This window comes from Gorilla gorilla, chromosome 20 (genome assembly GCF_029281585.2).
Source record: "Gorilla gorilla gorilla isolate KB3781 chromosome 20, NHGRI_mGorGor1-v2.1_pri, whole genome shotgun sequence".
Lineage (NCBI taxonomy): Eukaryota > Metazoa > Chordata > Mammalia > Primates > Hominidae > Gorilla > Gorilla gorilla.
This window is the reverse complement of record NC_073244.2, coordinates 13114462-13141522: the sequence shown is the minus strand read 5'-3', so window position 1 is coordinate 13141522 and position 27061 is coordinate 13114462. Positions and strand designations below refer to the sequence as shown.

The following is a 27061-nucleotide window of genomic DNA, read 5'->3' as shown; positions in this document are numbered from 1 at the left end:
AAAGATGTGCACGGTTCAAACTCATGTTCAAGGGCCCACTGCAGTTCTCACCCATGGCTTCACTTTCTCCTCTTTCTTTTCTGCAGCTACAGTGAATGCCTGGTTCAGTTGCAAGAATGCCTTGCCCACTCTCCTCTGGGCCTTTGCTCATGCCTTCCCCCTACCTGAAACACATCCCTATGGCTTCCCTAGGATGGCTCCTCTTCATTTTCAGACTTAAGCTCAAAACCACGTCCTCAGTCAGGTGCAGTGGCTCACACGTCTGTAATCCCAGCAATTAGGGAGGCCGAGACAGGCGGATCTCTTGAGGTCAGGAGTTCAAGACCAGCCTGTCCAATATGGTGAAACCCTGTCTCCACTAAAAATACAAAAATTAGCCGGGCGTGGTGGCATGCACCTGTAATCCCAGCTACTCTGGAGGCTGAGGCAGGAGAATTGCTTGAACCTGGGAGGCGGAGGTTGCAGTGAGCCAATATCGTGCCACTGCACTCCAGCCTGGGGAACAGAGTAAGATCCATCAAAAAACAAACAAACAAAAAACCCCATGTCCTCAGCAAACCCCTCCCTATGCACCTCCCATTTCCCCCAACTCATTACACACTCAATTATTTTAAGGGCTCTCTCCCTGGCTCAGTTGTGAACTCCATAAGGCAATGGGTCATGTTTATTTTGCTCACTGAAAAATCCCCTATTACTTATTGCTTGTTGATTCTCCCACTCAACAAATATTTATTAAGCAACAGATACGTCAGGCACTGGGTTTAAGCAGTGAAACAAGACTGAAAAGATTTCCGCCTTCACGGGGAGGGGAGAAGACACAGAAAACGAATAAGAATTTCAAGGCCAATCATGGTGGCGCATGCCTGTAATCCTAGCACCTTGGGAGGCCAAGGCAGGAGGATTGCTTGAGGCCAGGAGTTCAAGGCTGCAGTAAGCTAGGATTGCACCACTGCATTCCTGCCTGGGTGACAGCAAGATTCTGTCAAAAGGAAAAAAAAGAAAGAAAAGAAAAAAAAAAACAAACAATTGCAGGTAGAGGGGTAAACATGCTATGAAAATGAGAGAGAAGGGGCCGGGCGCAGTGGCTCAGGCCTGTAATCCCAGCACTTTGGGAGGCCAAGGCCGGTGGATCACCTGAGGTCAGGAGTTTGAGACCAGCCAGGCCAACATGGTGAAATCCTGTCTCTACTAAAAATACAGAAAATTAGCCGGGTGTGGTGGCGCATGCCTGTAATCCAAGTTACTTGGGAGGTTGAGGCAGGAGAATCGCTTGAACCCAGGCAGGTGATGTTGCAGTGAACTGAGATCTGGCCATTGCACTCCAGCCTGGGCAACAGAGAAAAACTCCACCTAAAAAAAAAAAAAAAAAAAAAAAAACAGAGAGAGAGAGAGAAGGAAACAGGGAACTGGGGGGAGGATTTGCAAAAATATGGTTAGGGATGGCACTTCAGAGATGAAGCCATCCTGGAGTGTTACAGGCAAGGGAAATGCTGGGGCAAAGGCCCGGAGGCAGGAATAGGTTTGGCCTGTTGCATGAACAGTGGGTCCAGCTCCTAGCAAACTATTTATTGAATAAAAGAAGAATGAATGCCTTGGGTCTAGGGTTGTGCTGGGCGCTTTCTTAAGTTTTCTTTCCCGGGTACCTCCCCAGAACTGGCATGCAGGTATTATTAAACCCATTACACAAGTGAAACTGGCCCAGAGACAGTAAAGTCGCTGGTCCAAGACCACACAGGAGTGAGGGGTGGAGGAACCCTCCTCCCATTGAGTTCTGGCTTTCCTATACTGAAAGCCCCTTCCTCTCCTGCAGTAAGGTAGGTGGAACCGCTGTCCCGCCTTGTTGGTGAATGTCGTTGCTAGACTTCAGACACATACAGGCTGGTCTGCTGAAAATCAGAGATGTCCACCTGCGCCCTATTCGAGGTCTCCGGCGTCTTCTTTGGCGTCTTCTTTGCCCTTTCAGAAGCGTCTGCACATTTTTCCAGGTGTCATTTCTCCAACTTGAACACAGGGAGCGCACTGGGCACGCGGGCACGTGGCTGTCCCCAGGGGCCTGGCTTGGGTCTCGCCCCTGGGCCGGGGCGCACGCGCGGGCGGGACATCTGGGGGCGCCCACGCGCTCTGGGACGTGTGTCGCTGGTCAGGCCCGGACTGAGGAAAGGCGAGTGAGACACTACTCGCCTGGGGTGCAAAATTTAAGGGAGTGCAAAAAAAAAAAAAAAAAAAGAAGAAGAAGAAGAAGAAAGAAACCAAACCACCTCGAGTCACCAAAATAAACATTTTAATGCAGTATTTTTAAAAAAATCAACAGGAATCCTCCAAAGTCCACTATGAACAAAATAGCAAAATGGTAGAGAAAGGATCTGTGCCGCTGCGTCGGGCCTGTGGGGCGCCTCCGGGGGTCTGAAACTGGAGGAGACTCGGGGCTGTAGGGCGCGCGGATCTGGGGCGCGCCCTCGGTCCCGGCGCGCCCCCTCGGTCCCGGCGCGCCCAGGGCCTCCAGCGCGGGGCCCGGCACAGGGAGGCGGGGAGGCGGGGAGGCGGGGAGGCGGGCGGGGCGGGGTGGGGCGGGGCCGGGCGGCACCTCCCTCCCCTGCAAGCTTTCCCTCCCTCTCCTGGGCCTCTCCCGGGCGCAGAGTCCCTTCCTAGGCCAGATCCGCGCCGCCTTTTCCCGCGGCCCGCACGGGGCCCAGCTGACGGGCCGCGTTGTTTACGGGCCCGAGCAGCCCTCTCTCCCGCCGCCCGCCCGCCCGCCACCCGCCAGCCCAGGTGCCCGCCCGCCAGTCAGCTAGTCCGTCGGTCCGCGCGTCCCTCTGTCCCGGAGCCCGCAGATCGCGACGCAGAGCGCGCGGGGCCGAGAGCCGAGAGACAGTCCCGGGCGCAGCGCGGAGCTCCGGGCCCCTAGATCCTGGGACGGGGCCCGGGCCGCAGCGGCCGGGGGGTCGGGGCCACCACCGCGAGGGCCTCCGCTCAGTATTTGTAGCTGGCGAAGCCGCGCGCGCCCTTCCCGGGGCTGCCTCTGGGCCCTCCCCGGCAGGGGGGCTGCGGCCCGCGGGTCGCGGGTGTGGAAGAGAAGGACGCGCGGCCCCCAGCGCCTCTTGGGTGGCCGCCTCGGAGCATGACCCCCGCGGGCCAGCGCCGCGCGCTCTGATCCGAGGAGACCCCGCGCTCCCGCAGCCATGGGCACCGGGGGCCGGCGGGGGGCGGCGGCCGCGCCGCTGCTGGTGGCGGTGGCCGCGCTGCTACTGGGCGCCGCGGGCCACCTGTACCCCGGAGAGGGTGAGTCTGGGGGCGCGGGCGTGGGCGGGGAGCGCCGCGATGGGGAGAGGACCCCACCCAAGCCAAAATCTAGCCCCCGCTTGTAGACTGAGAACCCTCCCCGGGGGCGGGGGGCGGTGGCCGGGACGGCAGCTCCTGCATCGCGTGGGGGGAGCGGGAAGCCGCTGACCTTGGCCTTTGCCCGCCCGGGCTCGCGCCTCCGCGCCCCGCGTGCCCGACCTGAGCCCGAGGAACCTTGCCCCAGTGCCCGCCCCGCCGCGGGCTCCTCTCTGGAGCGCGCCTCCGACCCGTGCCCCGGCCCCTCCGAGCCCAAGTCGCTCCGGAGACACGACAGGCGTCATCTTTGGGTCGCGGCCGGGAAGTGGGGTCACTGGGTCTGGACAGCCCCGGACAGCCAATTCCCCCGAGCGCATATGGTGTAGGTAGAGCCAAGCGCCCTGAGTGCCTCACCGGTGGGTGACGCTGCCTGGGGTCGGGGACTGCAGAACCCCCCTCTACCCAACTACCTTGGATCTAGGCCCGTGGCCACCCCGGACTCTAGGTCCATGTTTACCCTTTTGGGTTCTGTTTCCAGATGTCCGGAGGCAAATTCTAAAGCCTTAGCAACAGCAGCAATTGTAGCAGAAGCAGTGGCGGTTTTTTTTACCCTATTTATTGTAATTGGTATCACCGCACGCCACAGCCTGGTCTGTCTTATCTCTCTGGACTGTCACAGTGGCCCCCGGAGGCAGATACAGTTATGCACCCATTTCACAGAGGAGTAAACTGAGGCTCAGGACGCATAACTCCCTTGCCCTAAAGTCAGTGCCAGAGCCAGGACTTGAGCCTCTGTGTGTCCCGTTCTGCCCAAGAATCTGGACTACTGTCCCTTGTCTGCTGTCTCCTTGACCCCTCCTCTCCCCTCAGCCCTGCGCTTCATGAAGGAGCCTTTGACCTTGAGTGAGCCTTTCATTCCCCCTGACCCCATGGGCCCCTCTCCCACGTGTGGGCAGCATCTTCCTTGGGCTTGACAATAGGCACCTTTGGGGTTGTAGGATGAAGATGGCGCAATCATTTAAGAGAATATAGCCTGGGTTTCCCACTGTGGGGTCTGAGGCCCTGCTTTAAAAATATCTGTTGGGTTACTGTTTCAGATTTCTCCATAAAAGGAAATCAGTCGTGATGAGGAAGGGGTCAGGGAGGGAAGGAATTGAAGCTCTTAAATGTATTGATGGGGAACCGGGTGCATGTAAAATCAGGTGCTAGAGTGGACCAACTGGGTTTGCTGAGTCGACTCTGTCAATCACATAATGTCTAAAAGCCCCAGGCCCACCCCCCCACCCCCACCCCCCGGCCCTGCCCCCAGGTGCCTGGGAGACAGTAGGTGCTCAATGAAGGGTGGCGGTTAGTTTGAGTTCTTGTTAAGAAAATCTGGCCAGCTGCGGTGGCTCAAGCCTGTAATCTCAGCATTTTGGGAGGCTGAGGCGGGCGGATCACGAGGTCAGGAGATGGAGACCATCCTGGCCAACATGGTGAAACTCCCTTCTCTGCTCAAAATACAAAAATTACCTGGGTTTGGTGGCGTTCGCCTGTAGTCCCAGCTACTTGGGAGGCTGAGGCGGGAGAATTGCTTGAACCCGGGAGGAGGAGGTTGCTGTGAGCTCAGATGGCGCCACTCCACTCCAGCCTGGCGAAAGAGCGAGACTTTGTCTCAAAAAAATAAAAAAAAAGGCCGGGCGTGGTGGCTCACGCTTGTAATCCCAGCACTTTGGGAGGCCGAGGCGGTTGGATCACCAGTTCAGGAGATCACGACCATCCTGGCTAACACGGTAAAACCCTGTCTCTACTGAAAAATGGAAAAAATTAGCCGGGCGTGGTGGCAGGTGCCTGTAGTCCCAGCTACTCCGGAGGCTGAGGCAGAAGAATGGCGTAAACCCGGGAGGCGGAGCTTGCAGTGAGCCAAGATCATGCCACTGGGCGACAGAGCGAGACTCTGTCTCAAAAATAAATAAATAAATAAATAAATAAATAAATAAATAAATAAATAAATAATATAATAAAATAAAAAGAAAATCCAAGATGAGTGGTTTCGAACTATGCCAGATTCTATGTGCGCGTGTGTGTGGTTCCCTGCTCTTCTGTTCCTTGTAGCTTTGGTAATTAATTGTGGATCTGTGCCTGGGCTTTCAGGGTCAGTAAATGGATTTACCATTTCTTTGCACATTTATGGCTTCCATATGGGCAGGGGTTTATGGTTTGTCGTTGTTCACCGTTGCATTTCTAGAGCCCAGAACGATGCCTGGCACATAGTAGGTGTTCAGTAAATATTTGTTCTGCAGTGGGGCACAAGTGGTGGAGTTCCTGGGTGTACTGGGCTCCTTTATCATCTTAAGGAGTTCCTTATTCTCTGCATAATACCTTCCTAAGAATTAGAAGAGTAAGCTCTCAGCAGGTGCTGTTCTATGCGCTTTGCATATATAATCTCAGTTAATCCTCACGGCAAAACCCCACGAGGTGCGGTTTAATCTTCCCTTTTCACAAGTGAGAAAACTTCGCTTGAGGCCAGCAGGCAGCAGGGCTGGGATTGCAATCTAGCTAGTGTGGCTGCAGAGCAATGGTTTCTTAACAAATCTTTGTTCTTTTGAGTCTGAGCCTCCGTACCCCCCACGATTGGGGTGATGGTGAACAAAATCCTATCAAATAAATGGGCTGTGATGCCTCTTGAAGGCTTGGGGAGGGGCAAAGAACTTTTCAGATCATTAATCTCTAATGTCAACCAATATGGCTTTTTTTTTTTTTGAGACGGAGTCTTGCTCTGTCACCCAGGCTGGAGTGCAGTGGCACGATCTCAGCTCACTGCAACTTCCACCTCCCAGGTTCAAGGGATTCTCCTGCCTCAGCCTCCCCAGTAGCTGGGATTACAGGCGTGTTCCACAACACCGGCTTATTTTTTGTATTTTTAGTAGAGACAGGGCTTCACTGTGTTAGCCAGGATGGTCTCGACCTCCTGATCTTGTGATCCACCCGCCTTGGCCTCCCAAAGTGCTGGGATTACAGGAGTGAGCCACCGTGCCTGGCCTTTTTTTTTTTCTTTTTTTCTTTTTTTTTTGAGACAGGGTGTCACTCTGTCACCCAGGCTGGAGTGCAGTGACACGATCTTTGCGACCTCTGCCTTTCAGGTTCAAGTGCATCTCCTGCCTCAGCCTCCTGAGTAGCTGGGATTACAGTCGTGTATCATCACCCTTGGCTAATTTTTGTATTTTTAGTAGAGATGGGATTTCGCCATATTGGTTAGGCTGGTCTCAAACTTCTGACCTCAAGTGATCTGCCTGCCTCGGCCTTCCAAAGACCTGGGGTTATAGGCGTGAGCCATCACTCCGGGCCCAATATGGCATTTTGATTGGGATGAAGGGTGGAGGAAAATCAGTGTGATTTTTATATCTATCTATCTAGCTATCTATTATTTTTTGAGATGAGGTCTTGCTCTGTTGCTTAGGCTGGAGTGCAGTTGGGCAATGATGGCTCACTGCAGCCTCAACCTCCTGGACGCAAGCCATCCTCCAATTTTAGCCTCCCTAGTAGCTGGGACCACAGGCACACGCCACCCTGCCTGGCTAATTTTTACTTTAATGTGTAGAGCTGAAGTCTTGCTATTTTGTCCAGGCTGGTCTCAAACTCCTGGCCTCAAGCGATCTGCCTGCCTTGGCCTCCCGAAGTGCTGGGATCACAGGCATAAGCCACGGTGTCTGGCCTCTGCAGTTATTCTTATTCTTTGCTTCTCTCCTGGAGACCTGCTTCTTGCCCTTCCCCATTCATGCATAGAGACCACAGGGTGTGGGCTGAGTCCCCAGGGCTCCCCACCTCACCCCACTCTACCCTAGACTTCCATTCCTCTTTGGTTTAAGCAGAACTCTCAATCTCGGCACTGCTGACATTTGGGGCTGGATCATTCCTGGTGGTGGGGGCTGTCCTGTATGTAGAGTGTTGAGCTGCAACCGTGGTCTCCACCCACGTGATCCTGGGAGGATCCCTTTCCCCCCCAGTCATGACAACCACGAATATCTCCAGACATTGCCAGGCACATCTCTGCAGGAGTTAACCTTTTCCCTGTCTGAGACATTTACCCATCTGGGCTCTTGCTCTTTCTCCTCTCTTTGTTCAAGAATCCTTGGCCGGGTGCAGTGGCTCACGCCTGTAATCCCAACACCTTGGGAGGCTGAGGTGGGCGGATCCCCTGAGGTCAGGAGTTTGAGACCACCCTGGCCAACATGGTGAAACCCCGTCTCTACCAAAAATGCAAAAACTAGCCAGGTGTGGTGGTGGGTCGTTGTAATCCTAGCTACTTGGGAGGCTGAGGCAGGAGAATCGCTTGAACCTGGGAGGCAGAGCTTGCAGTGAGCCGAGATCACACCATTGCATTCTAGCCTGGGCAACAGAGAGAGACTCTGTCTCAAAAAAAAAAAAAAAAAAGAAAGAAAAGAAAAAAGAATCTTCATTTACCCACGTGCTTTTTCAGCCTCTAAACACCCAGTACCCCCCAATCCCCATTACCCACCACTGACCTCCAGCCTCCACCCTGTCCAGCTTCCCCTGGCCAGTCCTCCCTGCCTTTTCCATCTCACTCTTTTCTCACTGTTCTGCCCCCAGCATCTGGCTTGCATCTCCGCTGCTTTACCGATGGCTCTCAAAGTTAATCTCTCATCTCCCAGTTGCGTCTCCTGCAGCCTCACCTCACTTGACCCCTCTGGGTTTGACACTGACAATCCCCCCTCCTGGAAGGCTGCATCTCCCGTCTCACCTGTGCCTAAGTTCTTCTGTTTTACTGTTCTTTTCTCCTTCTACCTGGGCTAAGATGTTGGCTCTCTCTTCCCAGAGGGTCAGTGTTTCCTTTAATCTTCTCTCAGCTCACTTTTTTTTTTTTTTCACTTCTTCACCTGGGCTGGTGTGCAATGGCACGATCTTGGTTCACTACAACCTCCGTCTCCTGGGTTCAAGCAATTCTCCTGCCTCAGCCTCTCCAGTAGCTGGAATTACAGGCATGTGCCACCCCGCCTGGCTAGTTTTTGTATTTTTAGTAGAGACAGAGTTTCACCCCGTTGGCCAGGCTGGTCCCGAACTCCTGACCTCAAGAGATCCACCTACCTCGGCCTCCCAAAGTGCTGGGATTACCGGCATGAGCCACCGTGTCCGGCCCTTTTTTTTTTTTTTTTTCCAATTTTTATTTCTTTTTAGAGACAGGATTTTGCTCCGTCACCCAGGCTGGAGTGCAGAGGTTTAGTCCTAGCTTACTGCAGCCTCCAAGTCATGGCCTGGAGCAGTCCTCCCACCTAGGTTCCCCAAGTAGCTGGAATCACAGGCAGGTGCCACCATGCCCAGCTAATTGAAAAATTTGTTTGTAGAGACAGAGTCTCACTATGTTGCCCAGGCTGGTCTTGATTTCCTGGCCTCAAGTGAGCCTCCTGCCTTGGCCTTCTGAGAAACTAGGATCACAGGCAGGCACCACCATGACTAGCTAATTTTTAAAATTTATTTGTAGAGACAGAGTCTAGCTATGTTGCCATGCTGGTCTTGAATTCCTGGCCTCAAGCAACCTGCTTGCCTCCACCTCCTGGGTACCTGGGCTCACAGACAGTCACCACCAGGCCTGGCTAATTAAAACTTTTTTTTTTTTTTTGTAGAGACAGGGTCTTTCTATATTGCCTAGGCTGGTCTTGAACTCCTAGCTTCAAGCAGTCTTCCCTCCTGGGCCTCCCAAGTGCTGGGATTATAGGCATGAGGAACCATTGCACCCAGCTAAGAAATTTACATAGATTCCGACTTCTTCATCTGAACAGGGGTCAGCAAACTATGGCCCTCTGGCCAAATCCCACGGTTTTTGTAAATGCAGTTTTATTGGCATGCAGCCACACTCATTTGTCTATTCATCATCTATGACTGCACAAAAATGCCCCGACACGGCAGGTTGAGTAGTTAAAACAGGAATTCCATGGCCAAAATATTTACACTTTGGCCCTTTACAGAACAGCGTTTGCTGACCTCTGATCTGGAACAGACGCCTTGAGGTTTCATTCATGATAGCATGCCTAATAGCTTGTGCGGTCCCTGGTACAACTCGAATGAAGTGAGTGAAATGAAACGCTATGTCTTTCTCTTTACACTGCAAGAGATGTTAAAGAAATGTGTATCATTTGCTGCACTGAATATACGGATTCCAAGGATGAGAAAAATCACCATGATGTTGCCTACTTAGCCATGTGTATGATCTTCTAATTTATTTATTTAAACAGCTATATTGGCATCGAATGAGGATTTCACGCTCTCAACCCTGTATCTAGAACACAAAATATAACTGGTGTATATAATGAGATTTTTTTTTTTTTTCCTCAAGCCTCTCTTGTGTTAATTTCTATTAAGAATACTTCTGGGCCAGGTGTGGTGGCTCACGCCTGTAATCCCAAGCACTTTGGGAGGCCAAGGTGGGTGGATCACTTGAGGTCAGGAGTTTGAGACCAGCCTGACCAACATGGTGAAACCCCGTCTTTACTAAAAAAATACAAAATTAGCCAGGCGTGGTTGCACATGCCTGTAATCCCAGCTAGTTGGGAGGCTGAGGCAGGAGAATCGCTTGAACCTGGGAGGTGGAGGTTGCAATGAGCCGAGATCGCGCCACTGCACTCTAGCCTGGGTGACGGAGCAAAACTCCGTCTCAAAAAAAAAAAAAAAAAAAAAAAAGAATATTTTTGGCCAGGTGCAGTGGCTCATGCCTGCAATCCCAGCACTCTGGGAGGCTGAGGTGGGAGGATTACATGTGTCCAGGAGTTTCAGATCAGCCTGGACAACATAGCAAGACCCTATCTCCACTAACAATAAAACAAAAATTAGCTGGGCATGGTGGCATGTGTCTGTAGTCCCAGCTACTTGGGAGGCTGAGATGGGAGGACCTCTTGAGGCTGGAAGGGCAAGGCTGCAGTGAGCTGTGATTGTACCACTGCACTCCAGCCTGGGCAACAATGAGATCCTCTCTCTGTCTCAAACAAAAAAAGAATACTTCTTGGGGTGGCCTGGTTCATATTTTGCAGCTGCACGGTATTTACGGTTTTTAATTAAATAGTGACGGGTAATGGATTCTCATTGCAAAAAGAAAAATTACAAAAGTGTAGAAAGGAAAAAAAAAAACACACAGAAGTCCTTCTGCAAAATCTTGTGGTGGGGTGCAGTGGCTCACACCTGTAATCCCTGGACTTTTTAGGAAGCTGATGTGGGAGGAACACTTGAAGCCAGCAGTTTGAGACCAGCGTGGGCAACATAATGAGACATTGTCTCTAGAAAAAGTTTAAAAATTAGCTGAGCATGGTGTTGTGTACCGGTAGTCCCAGCTACTCAGGAGGCTGAGGTGGGAGGATCGCTTGAGCCCAGAAGGTTGAGGCTACAGTGAGCCATATTCATGCCACTGCACTCCAACCTGGGTGATAGAGCCTGACCCTCTCTCAAAAAGAAAAGAAATAATAAAAAAAATCTTGTCCCCCTGTCCCAAAAAGCATTCCATTCATGTCCAGGGAGGTAACTGTGCCATTGTTTTATGTATCTTTTTGATGTTTAGTAATTTTTTAGGCCAGGTGTCATGGGCCACTCCTGTAATCCCAGCACTTTGGGAGGCCGAAGCAGGTGGATCTCTTGAGCCCAGGAGTTCAAGACCAGCCTGGGTAACATAGCAAGACCCCGTCTCTACAAAAGCCTACAAAAAAATTATCCAGATACAGTGGTGAGCACCTGTGGTCCCAGCTACTAGGGAGGCTGAGGTGGGAGGATCACCTGAGCCTGGGAAGTCGAGGCGGCAGTGAGCTGTGATTGCACCACTGCATCCAGCCTGGGTGACATAGTGAGACCGTGTAACAACAACAACAAAATATTTTAAACATTATCATACAGTAAAATTGGCTTTTTAAAGGTGTACCGTTTTATGATTTTTAAGCCATGTGTAGAGTTGTACGGCTATTGCCACAATTAGGATAGAGAACAGTCTCGTTGTTGTCCAAACTCCCTCAATTCACCCCTTTATCACTAAACCACCTCCACCCCAACCACAGATCTGTTCTCCATCCCTATAGTTTTCTCTAGACTTTAAAAGATTTTATCTTATAATTGGATTAATATTCTTAAAGTTGAAATTTTAAATTTGAGTCTGGTTGATCCTCATCATTCCCAGATCCCATATTTTCTTTTTAAAATTTAAAATTTAAATTTTTATTTTGAGAGGCAGGTTCTTGCTCTGATACCCAGGCTGGAGTGCAGTGGTGTGGTCCTAACTCCCTGCAGCCTCCAACTCTTGAGCATCAACGATCCTCCTGCCTCAGCCTCCTGAGTAGCTGGGACTACAGGCATACACCACCATGCTCAGCTAGTTTTTATTGTTATTTATTTATTTATTTATCTATTTTTGAGACGGAGTCTCACTAACTCTGTTGCCCAGGCCGGACTGTAGTGGTGTGATCTGGGTTCACTGCAACCTCTGCTTCCTGGGCTCAAGCAACTCTCCTGCCTCAGCCTTTCTAGTAGCTGGGGTTACAGGCATGCCACCATGCCCGGCTACTTTTTTTTATTTTTAGTAGAGATGGGGTTTCACCATGTTGGTCAGGCTGGTCTCAAACTCCTGGCTTCAAGTGATCCACCCACTTCAGCCTCCCAAAGTGCTGGGATTACAGGCGCGAGCCACTGTGCCCGGCCTAATTTTTAACTTTTCAGTAGGGATAAGGTCTCGCTATGTTGCCCAGGCTGGTCTCGAACTCCTGGCCTCAAGTGATCCTCCCATCTTGACTTCCTAAAGCACTGGGATTACAGGCATGAGCCACTGCACCCGGCCCCAGACCCTGTATTTTTGAATTCACATACTCACTAAAATGTATTTGTAACCCTCAAACCAGCATGCTCAGTGCCTTTCTGGTCATTTTAGGACACTCATAAGTACGAGTCTCAAATGTGAGGTCAAGTAAGAGGACATTCCACCTTCTTGCTTCAGCCCTTATGCGTCAGATTCATACAATCTGCACATTGAGGATTAAAACTAGTCCTTTTTGAGCAGGCGCGGTGGCTCATGCCCAGCGCTCTGGGAGTCCGAGGCGAGCGGATCACGAGGTCAGAAGATCGAGACCATCCTGGCTAACATGGTGAAACCCTGTCTCTACTAAAAATACAAAAAATTAGCCAGGTGTGGTGGCGGGCGCCTGTAGTCCCAGCTACTCCAGAGGCTGAGGCAGGAGAATCACTTGGACCCAGGAGGCGGAGGTTGCAGTGAGCCGAGATTGTGCCACTGCACTCCAGCCTGGGCGACAGGGTGAGACTCAAAACAAAAAACAACAACAAAAAAACTGAGTCCTTTTTGTGGTTATTTGGTGCCACATTTTTAGCATTTTTGTGCTTTCAGTTGGTGATGGGGCTGTTTCAAATGCCCCCCAGGGTGCTGAAGCCCTGCTCTCTACTCTTCCTTGGCTAAGGAGGGCTGTCACCACCCTTGTGGAGAAAAGGCAGTGTGGCGGGACACGGTGGCGCACATCTGCAATCCCAGCACTTTGGGAGGTTGAGGCAGGTGGATCACTTGAGGCCAGAGTTCGAGACCAGCCTGGGCAACATGGCGAAACCCCATCTCTACTAAAAATACAAAAATTAGCTGGGCGTGATGGCACACACCTGTAATCTAAGCTACCTGGGAGCCTAAGGCACAAGAATTGCTTGAGCCTAGGAGGTGAAGGTTGCAGCGAGCCAAGGCGGTGCCACTGCACTCCAGCCTGGGCAACAGAGTGAGACCCTGTCTCAAAAAAAACCCAAAAAAACAAAAAAACTCCAAAACCAACACACACACACACACACACACACACACACACAGGCATGTGTTACATAAACTTTGTTCAGGCATGAGTTCTATTACTGTTGGCCGTGAGTTCGGTGTTAATGAATCAACAATATAGATTCAATAGTGTCTTTCAACAGAAACACACATAAAACAAGCCTAGGTATTGATCCATGGATAAATGTGTTGTGGCCAGAAGTTCGCAGGTACTTACCCTCGCATTTTCCTAGGAACAATGGTTCAGTATTCACTAGTTCAACATTCAGGGGAATTTCACAGAGCCAAACTACCACCAATAACAAGAATCGGCTGCAAGTGGTTTAAAACTGGTGAATCTGTGGCTCATGCCCATAATCCCAGCACTTTGGGAGGCTGAGGCAGGTGGATCACCTGAGGTGGTGAGTTCGAGACCAGCCTGGCCAAAATGGTGAAACCCCGTCTCTCCTAAAAATACAAAAATTAGCCGAGCACGGTGGCTCATGCCTGTAGTCCCAGCTACTCAGGAGGCTGAGGCAGGAGAATTGCTGGAACCCGGGAGGCGGAGGTTGCAGTGAGCCAAGACTGCACCACTGCATTCCAGCCAGGGCAACAGAGCAAGACCCCATCTGAAAAAACCAAACAAAACAAAACAAAACTGTGGGTTTGTCATTTTCCGTTTAGAATCCTTTGAATGCAAATGCCCTTTTTGTTGTATTTTCATCTGCGTGGAAACCGCTGGGTTGATACCTTTTGGAAAGTTCATGAGATGTTCAAAAACCCCTGGCCCGTGTTTCAGGGAGGGGAATCCCTGCCCTCTGCCAACACCGGTGGCAGGAAGAGGCAGCAGTGGCTCTCGGGATTTTATTTATTTCATTTATTCATTTACATTTTTTTGAGAAAGGGTCGTGCACTGTTGCTCAGGCTGGAGTGCAGTGGCGCAATCACAGCTCACTGCAGCCTCGACCTCCTGGGCTCAAGTGGTCCTTCCACCTCAGCCTCCTGAGTAGCTGGCACTACAGGCGTGTGCTATCATGACTGGCTAATTTTTGTATTTTAGTAGAGATGGGGTCTCACCATGTTGCCTATTATTATTATTATTATTTTTTTTTTTTTTGAGACGGAGTCTCACTCTGTCGCCCAGGCTGGAGTGCAGTGGCGTGATCTCAGCTTACTGCAAGCTTCGCCTTCCGGGTTCATGCCATTCTCCTGCCTCAGCCTCCCGAGTAGCTGGGACTACAGGCGCCCGCCACTGCCCCCGGCTAATTTTTTGTATTTTTAGTAGAGACGGGGTTTCACCGTGGTCTCGATCTCCTGACCTCGTGATCCCCCACCTCGGCCTCCCAAAGTGCTGGGATTACAGGCGTGAGCCACCACGCCTGGCCATGTTGCCTATTATTATTATTATTTTGAGCAGAGTCTTACTCCGTTGCCCAGGCTGGAGTGCAGTGTCACGATCTCAGCTCACTGCAACCTCCACCTCCAGGGTTTAAGCAATTCTCCTGCCTCAGCCTCCTGAGTAGCTGGGACTACAGGCATGTGCCACCACGCCCAGCTAATTTTTGCATTTTAGTAGAGATGGGGTTTCCCCATGTTGCCCAGGTGGGTCTCAAACTCCTGACCTCAAGCCACCCACCTGCCTCAGCCTCTCAAAGGGCTGGGATTACTGGTGTGAGCCACCTTGTCCAGCTAGCTTGAAGGATTATTATTATTATTACTATTATTTTGAGATGGAGTCCCACTCTGTTGCCCAGGCTGGAGTGCAGTGGCACGATCTCGGCTCACTGCAACCTCTGCCTCCTGGGTTCAAGCAATTCTCCTGCCTCAGCCTCCCGAGTAGCTGGGATTACAGGCATGTACCACCACGCCCGGCTAATTTTTGTATTTGTAGTAGAGACAGGGTTTCACCATGTTGGCCAGGCTGGTCTTGAACCCCTGACCTCAAATGATCCACCCGCCTCGGCCTCCCAAAGTGCTGGGATTACTGGTGTGAGCCACCGTGCCCCGCCGGCTCGCAGGATTTTAGAAACATATTTTGTTTCCAGCAGAACAAGGTTTGCTATCCTGCGGTGCCACGTACAGACTGGCTCTAAGCTCCTGTTGGAGTTCAAAGCGGACTTGTGGGAATGAATGTTTAATTTCACATCTGGCATTTTCTTCCAGTTCCTTAGAAGTAGGGTGTCTCATCAGGTTTATATAAAAGCCCCTGATGTATATTCAGGAAAGGCAGGATGCTATCATGAGATTCTTATTTCCTTTGCCTTTGTGGGAATGTGGAAACCATAGGTACTGTCTAAAAATTACCCTTTTTATCAATGCAGGCAAAAGTAGTCAGACAGGAAGGGACGCGAGAGTAAGGATGCAACTGCTTTTTTAAATTGATTTTAAAATCTCATTTATTTTTATCATTAGAGATAGGGTCTTGCTCTGTCATCCCGGCTGGAGTGCGGTGGTGTGATTATGGCTCATTGCAGCCCTGAACTCCTGGGCTCAAATGATTCTCGCGCTTCCTCCTCCCAAGTAGCTGGGACTACAGGCGTGCACCACCATGCCTGGCTAGTTTTTTTATTTTTATTTTTTGCAGAGACAGGGTCTGGCTGTGTTGCCCAGGCTGGCCTCAAACTCAAGACCTTAAGTGATCGTCCCGCCTCAGCCTCCCAAAGTACTGGGATTGCAGATGTGAGCCACTGTGCCTGGTGGGATACAACTGTTTTCTGACTGCCTGTGTATGTGTGTTTGTTTGTTGTTGTCATTCTACTCTCAAGGATGTATCTTGTTGTTTCCTTGCAGAAGATCAGAAAAGGGAGGACCTCATATGTTCTCTCCTAATTATACCCAGTTACACGGTCTCCATACCACCTGTTACAAAGTGCCTTTCTGGTCTGGCAGGACTTCTCTTGTTTTTCCTCCTGTCTTCTGTGTCCTGTCTGCTCCTGTCTGTATAAATTTCAGGACTCCTGAAATAGCACGGAAGCCCCCTTCTAATCCTGTGGTTTGATGTTTGATATTGTTAGGATTACAAAACTATGTCATAGACTAGAGGAGTCAGACATTCCAGAGTTCACAGAAGGTGTTGGTGTCCGGGTGGCCGTGGGACACAGGTGCCCTTCCTAGTCCCTGGCCTTTCATACTGTGCCCCCTGGAGCCCCTCTTTCTTTCTTTTTTCTTTCTTTCTTTTTTTTTTTTTTGGAGATCGAGTCTCGCTCTGTCACCCAGGCTGGAGTGCAGTGCAGTGGCACGATCTTGGCTCATTGCAACCTCTGCCTCCCAGGTTCAAGCGATTCTCCTGCCTCAGCCTCCTGAGTAGCTGGGATTATAAGCGTGCACCACAATACCTGACTAATTTTTGGGGTTTTTTTTTTTTTTTTGAGATGGAGTTTCACTCTTGTTGCCCAGGCTGGAGTGCAATGGCATGATATCGGCTCATCACAACCTCCGCCTCCCGGGTTCAGGCGATTCTCTTGCCTCAGCCTCCCAAGTAGCTGGGACTACAGGCATACGCCACCATGCCCAGCTAATTTTGTATTCTTAGTAGAGATGGGGTTTCTCCATGTTGGTTAGGCTGGTCTCGAACTCCTGATCTCAGGTGATCCACCTGCCTCGGCCGCCCAAAGTGCTGGGATTACAGGTGTGAGCTACTGTGCCCGGCCTGGCTAATTTTTTATATTTTTGGTAGAGACGGGTCTCAAACTTTGGCCAGGCTGGGCTCGAACTCCTGACCTCAAGTGATCCACCTGCCTTGGCCTCCCAAAGTGCTGGAATTACAGGCGTGAGCAACCGCACCCAGCCTTTGTTTTGTTTTGTTTTGTTGTTTTTTGTTATGAGACGGAGTCTCGCTCTGTTGCCCAGGCTGGAGTGCAGTGGCGCAGTCTCGGCTCACTGCAAGCTCCGCCTCCCGGGTTCACGCCATTCTCCTGCCTCAGCCTCCCGAGTAGCTGGGACTACAGGCGCCTGCCACCACGCCCGGCTAATTTTTGTATTTTTAGTAGAGATGGGGTTTCACCTTGTTAGCCAGGATGGTCTCAATCTCTTGACCTCGTGATCCGCCCGCCTCGGCCTCCCAAAGTGCTGGGATTACAGGCGTGAGCCACCGTGCCTGGCCTTGTTTTGTTTTTGAGACAGGGTCTCGCACTGTCGCCCAGGCTGGAGTGTAGTGGTGTGATCTCAGGCCTCTGCAATCTCCACCTCCCAGGCTCGAGCAATCCTCAGCCTCCCGAGTAGCTGGGACTACAGGTGCACACCACCACACCCATCCAATTTTTTTTTTTTTCTGGTAGAGATGGGGTTTTGCTATGTTACCCAGGCCAATCTCAAACTCCTGGGCTCAAGCAATCCACCCACCTCAGCCTCGCAAAGTGCTGGGATTCCAGGCGTGAGCCTCTCTTTCTATCATTTTCTTCTCTCAGTTGTCTCCGTGCTACCTTTCCTGCAATATCACCTGTTGTCACTGCATCCACCAGCATCCGTACCTGTTCCCCCATCTTCCCAATGCCCACGGGACCCACATCCCTGAGTATCCCAAAGCCCTCACAGACTCAGTATGCCGCCAACTCAGCCTGTTGTTGTTGCCACTCTAAACTGTTCCTATCTCGAATGCTTCAGGCTCATTGACGATCCTTCCTCACTCTCTTCTCCCTCTTCTCTTCCATTTCTCCTGGGTATGAAGTCCTGTTCACACAAACTGCCCCCGGTTTCTGTGGTGCTATGCATGCTGTCTTCAGTACCTTCTTCATTCTGCTGCCAGAAGGCTGTTTCTCTCTTTCTTTTTTATTTTTTAATTTTATTTTTATAGACATGGGGTCTTACTGTGTTGCCCAGGTTGGTCTCAGACTTCTGGACTTAAGTAATCCTCCTGCCTCAGCCTCCCCAAGGGCTGGGATTATAGATGTGAGCCACTGTGCCCTGTCTAGAGGGATATTTATTTTATTTTATTTTATTTCTTTTCTTTTCTTTTTTTGAGATGGAGTGTCACTCTGTCACCCAGGCTAGAGTGCAGTGGTGTTATCTCAGCTCACTCAACCTCTCCCTCCTGGGTTTAAGAGATTGTCCTGCTTCAGCTTCCTGAGTAGCTGGGATTACAGGTGTGCACCACCATCCCTGGCTAATTTTTGTATTTTTAGTAGAGATGAGGTTTCCCCATGTTGGCCAGGCTGGTCTTGAACTCCTGACCTCAGGTGATCCTCCCACCTCAGGCTCCCAAAGTGCTGCGATTACAGGCATACGCCACCATACCGGACTCATTTTTGTATTTTTAGTAGACATGGGGTTTCACTTTGTTGGCCAGGCTGGTCTCAAACTCCTGACCTCAGGTGATCCTCCCACCTCAGCCTCCCAAAGTGCTGGGATTACAGGCACACGCCATCACACCGGGCTAATTTTTGTATTTTTAGTAGACATGGGGTTTCACCATGTTGGCCAGGCTGGTCTCAAACTCCTGACCTCAGGTGATCCACCCCCCTTGGCCTCCCAAAGTGCTGGGATTACAGGCGTGAGCCACTGTGCCCAGCCTATGTGGCTCTCTTTTGGTTACCCTGTGGTATCCTGTTTTCTCAAGCTCATCCTCCCTGGTGGGTCCATGATCCCTGGAAGTTGTTGGTCTTCTCCGGCCTTTTGAAATTGCTGCCTGATGAATGTCCAGAGTTGGGTATCTGCCTTTCTCTCCCAAGGAGGAAGAATCCTGAGGGGGCATCTTTGCTTTTAGGTCCCAGGGCTTTCACTGGCTTCCTCCTTGCTGGCTTCTTGGTTTGTTCCAAAGGTGTCCTCGGTACATCTTCTGAGACTAATGACATGACAAGTTTCTGGAAGGACTATGATCTGGATGATGAGGGTTTCATCACAGTCCTCTTTCAGTTCTGGCCTACAGATTACACTTGTTTTCTTCCTTCATCCTTTGTCTTCACTGGTTCACTGTTTCCATCTGCATTCTTCTGTTCTCATTTCTTTTTGTTGTTGTTTTATTTTTTATTTTTTAATTTATTTTTTAGTTTTTTTGAGACCGAGTCTCACTCTGTCACCCAGGCTGGAGTGTAGTGGCACAATCTTGGCTCACTGCAACCTCCGCCTCCCAGGTTCAAGTGTTTCTCCTGCCTCAGCCTCCTGAGTAGCTGGGATTACAGGCGAGTGCTACCATGCCCAGCTAATTTTTTCATATTTTTAGTAGAGACGGGGTTTTACCATGTTGGCCTGGCTGGTCTCGAACTCCTGACCTCAAGTGATCTGCCCGCCTGGACCTCCCGAAGTGCTGGGATTACAGGCGTGAGCCACTGCGTCCGGCCTTGGTTTTTTCAGAGATAGTGTCTCACTCTGTCACCCAGGCTGGAGTGCAGTGGTGCAGTCATAGCTCACTGCAGCCTCAACCTCTTGGGCTCAAGCAATTCTCCTGTCTAAGCCTCCTGAGTAGCTGGGAGCACAGACGCGCCTCACCATGCCTGGCTATGTTTTGTATTTTCAGTAGAGACAGGGTTTTGCCAGTTGCCCAGGCTGGTCTTGAACTCCCGGGCTCAAGCAGTCCACCCGCCTAGGCCTCCCAATATGTTGGGATTACAGGCGTGACCACTGCACCCGGCCAACATCTCTGCAGTTCTTTGTTTTACTACTTTGTCCTTTAGCTCTGGTGGTAGCTTATCACAGTTATTTAGGTGTGTCTTTCCTTTACTTGCTGTAAGAGTGCAATCTTATTTGTCTCGAGAGTCCCCCTGGGCCTGGCACAGTGTCTGGCCCACCGAGATGCCCAGCAAACATTTGTTGAGTGAATACAGGAATGATTTCCATGTAGCTGACTTGCCGGGTCCAGGACCTGCGTTTGATCCAGATGCCTCCATTCCTTCTCGCAGAGGTAGATTTGAAAGCTATTCTTGCAGGCAGGTGGAGAATCTTAAGGATCTCTGACACCCCAGTGTGTCCAAGCTCTAATTTCTGGAGGTAATAAATCTGGGAATGGATTCCATCTGGCTCAGATGGGAGACAGAACAGGTATACACAGCCAGAGACTCCAGTTCTCATCTCTTCTTTGTAGCTTTCATTATGCTGTTGTCATCATTTAAAGGAAACTGAGGCCAGGCACGGTGGCTCACACCTGTAATCCCAGCACTTTGGGAGGTCTAGACGGGTGGATCACCTGAGGTCGGGAGTTTGAGACTAGCCTGGCCAACATGGCAAAACCCTGTCTCTACTAAAAATACAAAAATTAGCTGTGCGTGGTGGCGGGTGCCTGTAATCTCAGCTACTCAAAAGGCTGAGGCAGGAGAATCGCTTGAACCCGGGAGATGGAGGTTGCAGTGATTTGACATCACGCTACTGCACTCCAGCCTGGGAGACAGAGTGAGACTCCGTCTCAAAAATAAAAATAAAAATAAAAATAAATAAATGAATAAATAAATAAAAAGGAAACTAAGGCGTGCAGAGGGGTTGAAGATGTTGTCCAGGATCACACAGTTGACAGCTGACAGAGCTGGGTTGGGAAGCCAGATTCGTTAGATTTCTAGTGTGCCCCAAAACTGGTATAGGTGGTGGCCTGACACCAGAACCCAAGACTTGTTGAGGCAGGACTTCCTGAATTTAAGAGGAAGCAGTTTGAGGACTGGAAAGAATGTGGAAAGGGACGTGTGGGCCCCAGAATAGGTCAGCAGGGAGCATTTTAAGAATGCTGTTACTGGCCGGGCTTGATGGCTCACACCCATACTCCCAGCACACTGGGAGGCCGACGCAGGATTGCTTGAGCCCAGGATATTGAGACCAGCCGGGGCAACATGGTGAAACCCCATCTCTACAAAAAATACAAAAATTAGCCAGGCATGGTGGTACGCAGCTGTAGTCCCAGCTACTTGGGAGGCTGAGGCAGGAGGATCACTTGAGCCCAGGAATTTGAGGCTGCAGTGAGCTATGATTGCACCACTGCACTCCAGCCTGGGCAACATAGCAAGACTCTGTCTCAAAAAAAAAATGCTGTAACTGAAGAACAAGGACCTTTATGATTGAAAACAGAAAGTAGAAAACTCTTAGCATTGTAAAGGATTTCAGAATCTTCTAGAAAGTTCTTTCTCTGCCCTGCTCCCAACCCATCTCCCCTGCTGTTTTCATGATGGAGAGAAAATCAGGGAAGAAAGGAACACTTCCTAAGATGGCTCTCATGTCCGCCTTCTCTCCTTCTGGAAAATTCTCAGATTCAGGACCAGCACGGTCCAATACAGCTCTGCTTTGATGGAAATACTCTCTATCTGCTCTGTCCAATATGGCAGCCACCATCCATGGGTGGCTCTTGAGCCCTGGAAGTTGTGGCTGGTAAGACTGAATTCTTTTTTTTTTTTTTTTTTTTTTTGAGATGGAGTCTCGCTCTGTCATCCAGGCTAGAGTGTAATGGCACAATCTCAGCTCACTGCAACCTCTGCCTCCTGGGTTCAAGCGATTCTCCTGCCTCAGCCTCCCTAGTAGCTGGGATTACAGGCATGCGCCACTCCCCCCACCCCGCTAAGTTTTGTATTTTTAGTAGAGACGAGGTTTCACCATGTTGCCCAGGCTGATCTCGAACTCCTGACCTCAGGTGATCCACCCGCCTTGGTCTCCCAAAGTGCTGGGATTACAGGCGTGAGCCACCACACCTGGCTGAAACTGAATTTTATTTTCACTTTAATTCATTGAAATGTCAATGTAAACTTTTATTTAATTCATGGAAATATTAAAAAAATTAGTACTCAGTTCTGTTACTGGAAAACTCTTGCATATATTTGGAACAACTTGGTTATGTGAACTTGAGGTAGTAGGCAGGACTTGCCTCCAGAGGCAGGGATCCAGCCCTGGACCAAATGGAGGACTAGCCACAAGGACAGGGCTGGCCGGGCGCAGTGGCTCACGCCTGTAATCCCAGCACTTTGGGAGGCCAAGGCAGGTGGATCACCTGAGGTCAGGAGTTCGAGACCAGCCTGGCCAACATGGTGAAACCTTGTCTCTACTAAAAATACAAAATTATCTGGATGTGGTAGTGCATACCTGTAATACCAACTACTCGGGAGGCTGAGGCAGGAGAATCACTTGAACCCAGGCGGCAGAGGTTGCAGTGAGCCGAGATCATGTCATTGCATTCCAGCCTGGGCAACAGAGTGAGACTCCCTCTCTGACAAAAAAAAAAAAAAGTGCTGTCTAACACCACCAGCTCGCCCTCGAATTCTTTCCTGGGTGAAGCCAAAAACCCTCCCGGGGTAAGGCTCAATTTTGGGGCTTGCCTCTTCTACATCAAACCTACATTTTCGATGATACCCTTTATAAAATCTACATAGACAAATCAATTTTTTTTTTTTTTTTTTTTTTTGAGACAGAGTCTCACTCTGTTGCCCAGGCTGGAGTTCAGCGGCCTGATCTCGGCTCACTGCAAGCTCCGCCTCCTGGGTTCATGCCATTCTCCTGCCTCAGCCTCCCGAGTGTAGCTGGGACTACAGGCACCTGCCACCACGCCCAGCTAATTTTTTTTTGTATTTTTAGTAGAGACGGGGTTTCACATGGTTAGCCAGGATGGTCTTGATCTCCTGACCTCATGATCCGCCCGCCTCGGCCTCCCAAAGTGCTGGGATTACAGGCGTGAGCCACCGTGCCCGGGCGACAAATCAATTATTTTTAAAGAAAAATGAGCCTCCGTTTTGAGATGGGCTGCAAGGGTAAAGCACACACCACATCTCGTAGGCGTCATGGGAAAAAAATCCTGCAGACCAGGGATCCCCAACCCTTAGGCCACAGACCAGTAGCAGTCCATGTCCTGTTAGGAGTTGGGCTGCACAGCAGAGGTGAGCGGAGGGCAGGTGAGCATTGCCGCCTGAGCTCCGCCTCGTGTCAGAACAATGGCAGCATTAGATTCTGATAGGAGCTCGAATCCTGTCGTGAACTGTGAATACAAGAGATCTAGGTTGCCTGCTCCTTATGAGAATCTAACTGATGCCTGAGGATCTGAGGTGGAACAGTTTCATTCTAAAACCATCACCACCCATCCTGTGTCCGTGGAAAAATTGTCTTCTATCATTGGTCCCTGGTGCCAAAAAGGTTGGGGACCACTGCTGTGGACTATCTCATTAATCATTTTTTTTTTAGGATTGATTATATGTGGGAATTATTTATTTATTTATTTATTTTGAGATGGAGTCTTGCTTTGTTACACAGGCTGGAGTGCGATGGGATGATCTCAGCTCACTGCAACTTCCATCTCCTGGGTTCAAGCGATTCTCCTGCCTCAGCCTCCTGAGTAGCTGGGATTACAGGTGTGAGCCATGGTACCTGGCCCATTTGGCATATTTTAGTACGGAGATGGTGGTCAGGCACGGTGGCTCACGCCTGTAATCCCAGCACTTTGGGAGGCCGAGGTGGGCGGATCACCTGAGGTCAGAGTTCGAGACCAGCCTGGCCAACATGATGAAATCCCATCTCTACTAAAAATACAAAATTAGCCAGGTGTGGTGGCACACGCCTGTAATCCCAGCTACTTGGGAGGCTGAGGCAGGAGAATTGCTTGAACCCCAGAAGTGGAGTTTGCAGCAAGCCGAGATCATGCCACTGCACTCCAGCCTGGGCAACAGACTAAGACTCAGTCTCAATTAAAGAAAAAAAAGAAAAAAGAAAATATTAGCTGTCACTAGCACCCTCTTCCTCATTGCCTTTTTCTACCTATACAAAGAGTGGCCATTAACCAGGTACGCATTATGAAGAAACTGAAGCATCCTTCATGCCCACTCAGAGATGTTAAAAGCCAGCAGAAGTCCTTGTGTCTATTTCTGCCTTCATTTCTAACATCCTCTGGGTATTTTCTGTCCCAGTGGTAAACTGCTCTATTGTCTTTCACTAATAGGGACACATACAGCTTTAATGAATTAAGAGTTAGATTCATAGGATATTTAAAAAGAAAAGCAATTCTTGATTGTTCCCTACAATTATAGCTGTTTAATCTTTACTCATAACAACTTTAGTGAGATAGAATTCACATGACATACAATTCACCCATTTGAAGTGTGCAGTTAGGTGGTTTTGAGGACATTTACAGTTGTGCAACTGTGACCACAGTCAGTTTTAGAATATTTGCATCATCCTCAAAGAAACCCTGTACCCTCTAGCTACTACTTTCCATCCCCCATTTCCCTAGCTCTTGGCAGCCACGAATCTATTTTCTGTCTCTATGGATTTGCCTCTTTCGGATTTTTTTCTATGAATGGAGTCAGACAACATGTGGCCTTCTCTGTTTGACTTCTTTTATGGAGTAGGTTCATACCTGTAATCCCAGCACTTTGGGAGGCCAAGACTGGAGGATCGCTTGCGTTCAGGAGTTTGAGAGCATCCTGGGCAACATAGAGAGACCACTATCTCTACAAAACAAATTTAAATTAGCTGGGCATGGTGGTGCATGTCTGTGGTTCCAGCTACACTGGAGGCATAATTTTGTTTTGTTTTTGTTTTTGTTTTGTGGGGTTTTTTTGGTTTTGTTTTTTTGTTTTTTGAGATGGAGTTTTGCTCTGTCACCCAGGCTGGAGTGCAAAGGCACGATCTCAGCTCACTGCAACGTCCGCCTCCTGGGTTCAAGCCATGCTCCTGCCTCAGCCTCCGTAGCAGCTGGGATTACAGGCATGCGCCACCACGCCCAGCTAATTTTTTTTGTATGTTTAGTAGAGATGGGGTTTCACCATGTTGGCCAGGATGGTCTCAATCTCCTGACCTCGTGATCCATCCACCTTGGCCTCCTGCAGTGCTGGGATTACAGGCGTGAGCCACTGCAGCCAGCCTGTATTTACTTTTGAGACAAGATATTGCTCTGTTGCCCAGGCTGGAGTGCAGGGGTACAAACACAGATCACTGCAGTCCTGACCTCCTAGGCTCAAACGATCCTCCTGCCTCAGTCTCCCGTGTAGCTGGGACCAGAAACACACACCAGCATTCCTAGCTAATGTTTTAAATTTTTATAGAGATGGAGACTCGCTATGTTGCCCAGGTTGGTCTTGAACTCTTGGGCTTAAGCAATCCTTCCGTCTCTACCTCCCAAAGTGCTGGGATTACAGGCATGAGCCACTGCACTCAGCCTCAGCTATTATGAATAATGCTGCTGTAGACATTTGTGTACACGTCTTTGTGTGGACGTATAGTATCATTTCTCTTAGGTAGTTACCTAGGAGTGGAATTGCCAGGTCATATGGCAATTCTTGGTTTAATATTTTGAGGAATTACCAGAGTGTTTTCCACAGTGGCTGCACTGTTTTACATCCCCATCAGGAATGCAAAAGGATACCAGTTTCTCTACATTTTATTTTTTCTTTGAGATGGAGTCTCACTCTGTCACCCAGGCTGGAGTGCAGTGATCTTGGCTCACTGCAACCTCCACCTCCCAGGTTCAAGTGATTCTCCTGCCTCAGACTCCCAAGTGTCTGGAACTACATGCGCCTGCCACCACGCCCAGCTAGTTGTTTTTTGTATTTTTAGGAGAGACGGGGTTTCTCCGTGTTGGCCAGGCTGGTCTTGAACTCCTGACCTCAGGTGATCTGCCTGTCTTGGCTTCCCAAAGAACTGGGATTATAAGTGTGAGCCACGGTGCCAGGCCCATTTCTTTACATTCTTTGCACTTGTAATTGTCACTCTTTTTGGTTTTAGCTATCCTAGTGGGGATAAAGTGGTATCTCACTGTGGTTTGAATTTGTATTTCCCTAATGTCCAACAGCCAGTTAATCTTTGTTTTTTTGTTTGTTTGTTTGTTTGTTTGAGACAGTCTTGCTCCGTCGCCCAGGCTGGAGTGCAGTGGTGTGATCTCGGCTCACTGCAAGCTCCACCTCCCGGGTTCATGCCATTCTCCTGCCTCGGCCTCCCAAATAGTTGCCACTACAGGTGCCCGCCACCACGCCTGGCTAATTTTTTTGTATTTTTTAGTAGAGACGGAGTTTCACCATGTTAACCAGGATGGTTTTGATCTCCTGACCTCGTGATCAGCCCATCTTGGCCTCCCAAAGTGCTGGGATTACAGACATGAGCTGGCCACCACGCCCAGCCGTTGTGTTTTTTTAATCGAGACGAGGTCTCACTCTGTTGCCCAAGCTGGAGTGCAGTGGTGTGATCACAGCTCACTGTAACCTTCTATTCCTGGACCCAAGTGATCCTCCTGTCTCAGCCTCCCAAGTAGCTGGAATTACAACCACATGCCACCATGCCTGGATATTTAATTATTATTATTATTTTCTAGAGTTGGGGTCTTGCTATGTTGCCCAGGCTGACTTTAAACTCCTGACTTCAATCGATCCTCTCACTGTGGCCTCCCAAACTGCTGGGATTACAGGCATGAGCCACTGTGCCCAGCCCTAGTTAACCTTTGAATGCATATTCATGTCTGATTTTGGTTCTGCCATAGCCTGGGGAGGATGGCGGGCAAGTGTTCTTTTTACCTGCAGTGTGTGTGTGTGTGTGTGTGTGTGTGTGTGTGTGTGTGTGAGAGAGAGAGAGAGAGAGAGAGAGAAATGAAGTATAGTGTGAGACTCAGGGTTGAGAAGCCCAGGGCTATGGCCAAATCTAAGATTAGGATGCCGGCCAGGCATGGTGGTTTATGCCCGTAATCCCAGCACTTTGGGAGGCTGAGGCGGGTGGATCACAAGGTCAGGAGATCAAGATCATCCTGGTCAACATGGTGAAATCCCGTCTCTACTAAAAATACAAAAATTAGCCGGGCGTGGTGTTGGACAGTACTTGGGAGGCTGAAGCAGGAAAATCACTTGAACCCAGGAGGTGGGGATTGCAGTGAGCCAAGATCACGGCACTGCACTTCAGCCTGGGCAACAGAACGAGACTCCACATCAAAACAACAACAACAACAAAAACCCCACAAGAATTTCATAGAAACAATGAGTAATTTTTTTTAGGGTAAATATGTCCCAAACATTACACGGGATATACTTATCCTCAAAAAGGTATTATTGCTTATCTGAAATTCAAATTCAACTAGGCATTCTGCATTTTTCTTTGCTAAGTCTGGCAACCCTG

General features: G+C 49.8%; 1 protein-coding gene across 3 annotated transcripts in view; it reads left to right on the top strand.

The window, feature by feature from the left end:
* The first annotated feature begins 2650 nt into the window (after positions 1-2650).
* Positions 2651-27061, top strand: part of INSR (insulin receptor) — a 184860-nt gene continuing 160449 nt past the window's right edge. For all 3 annotated transcript variants that reach the window (XM_055371434.1, XM_055371433.1, XM_055371432.1), the window contains exon 1: positions 2651-3279. In XM_055371434.1, the coding sequence (XP_055227409.1) occupies positions 3180-3279 (100 nt within the window). In that variant the 5' untranslated portion in view covers positions 2651-3179. The remainder of the gene's footprint in view (positions 3280-27061) is intronic.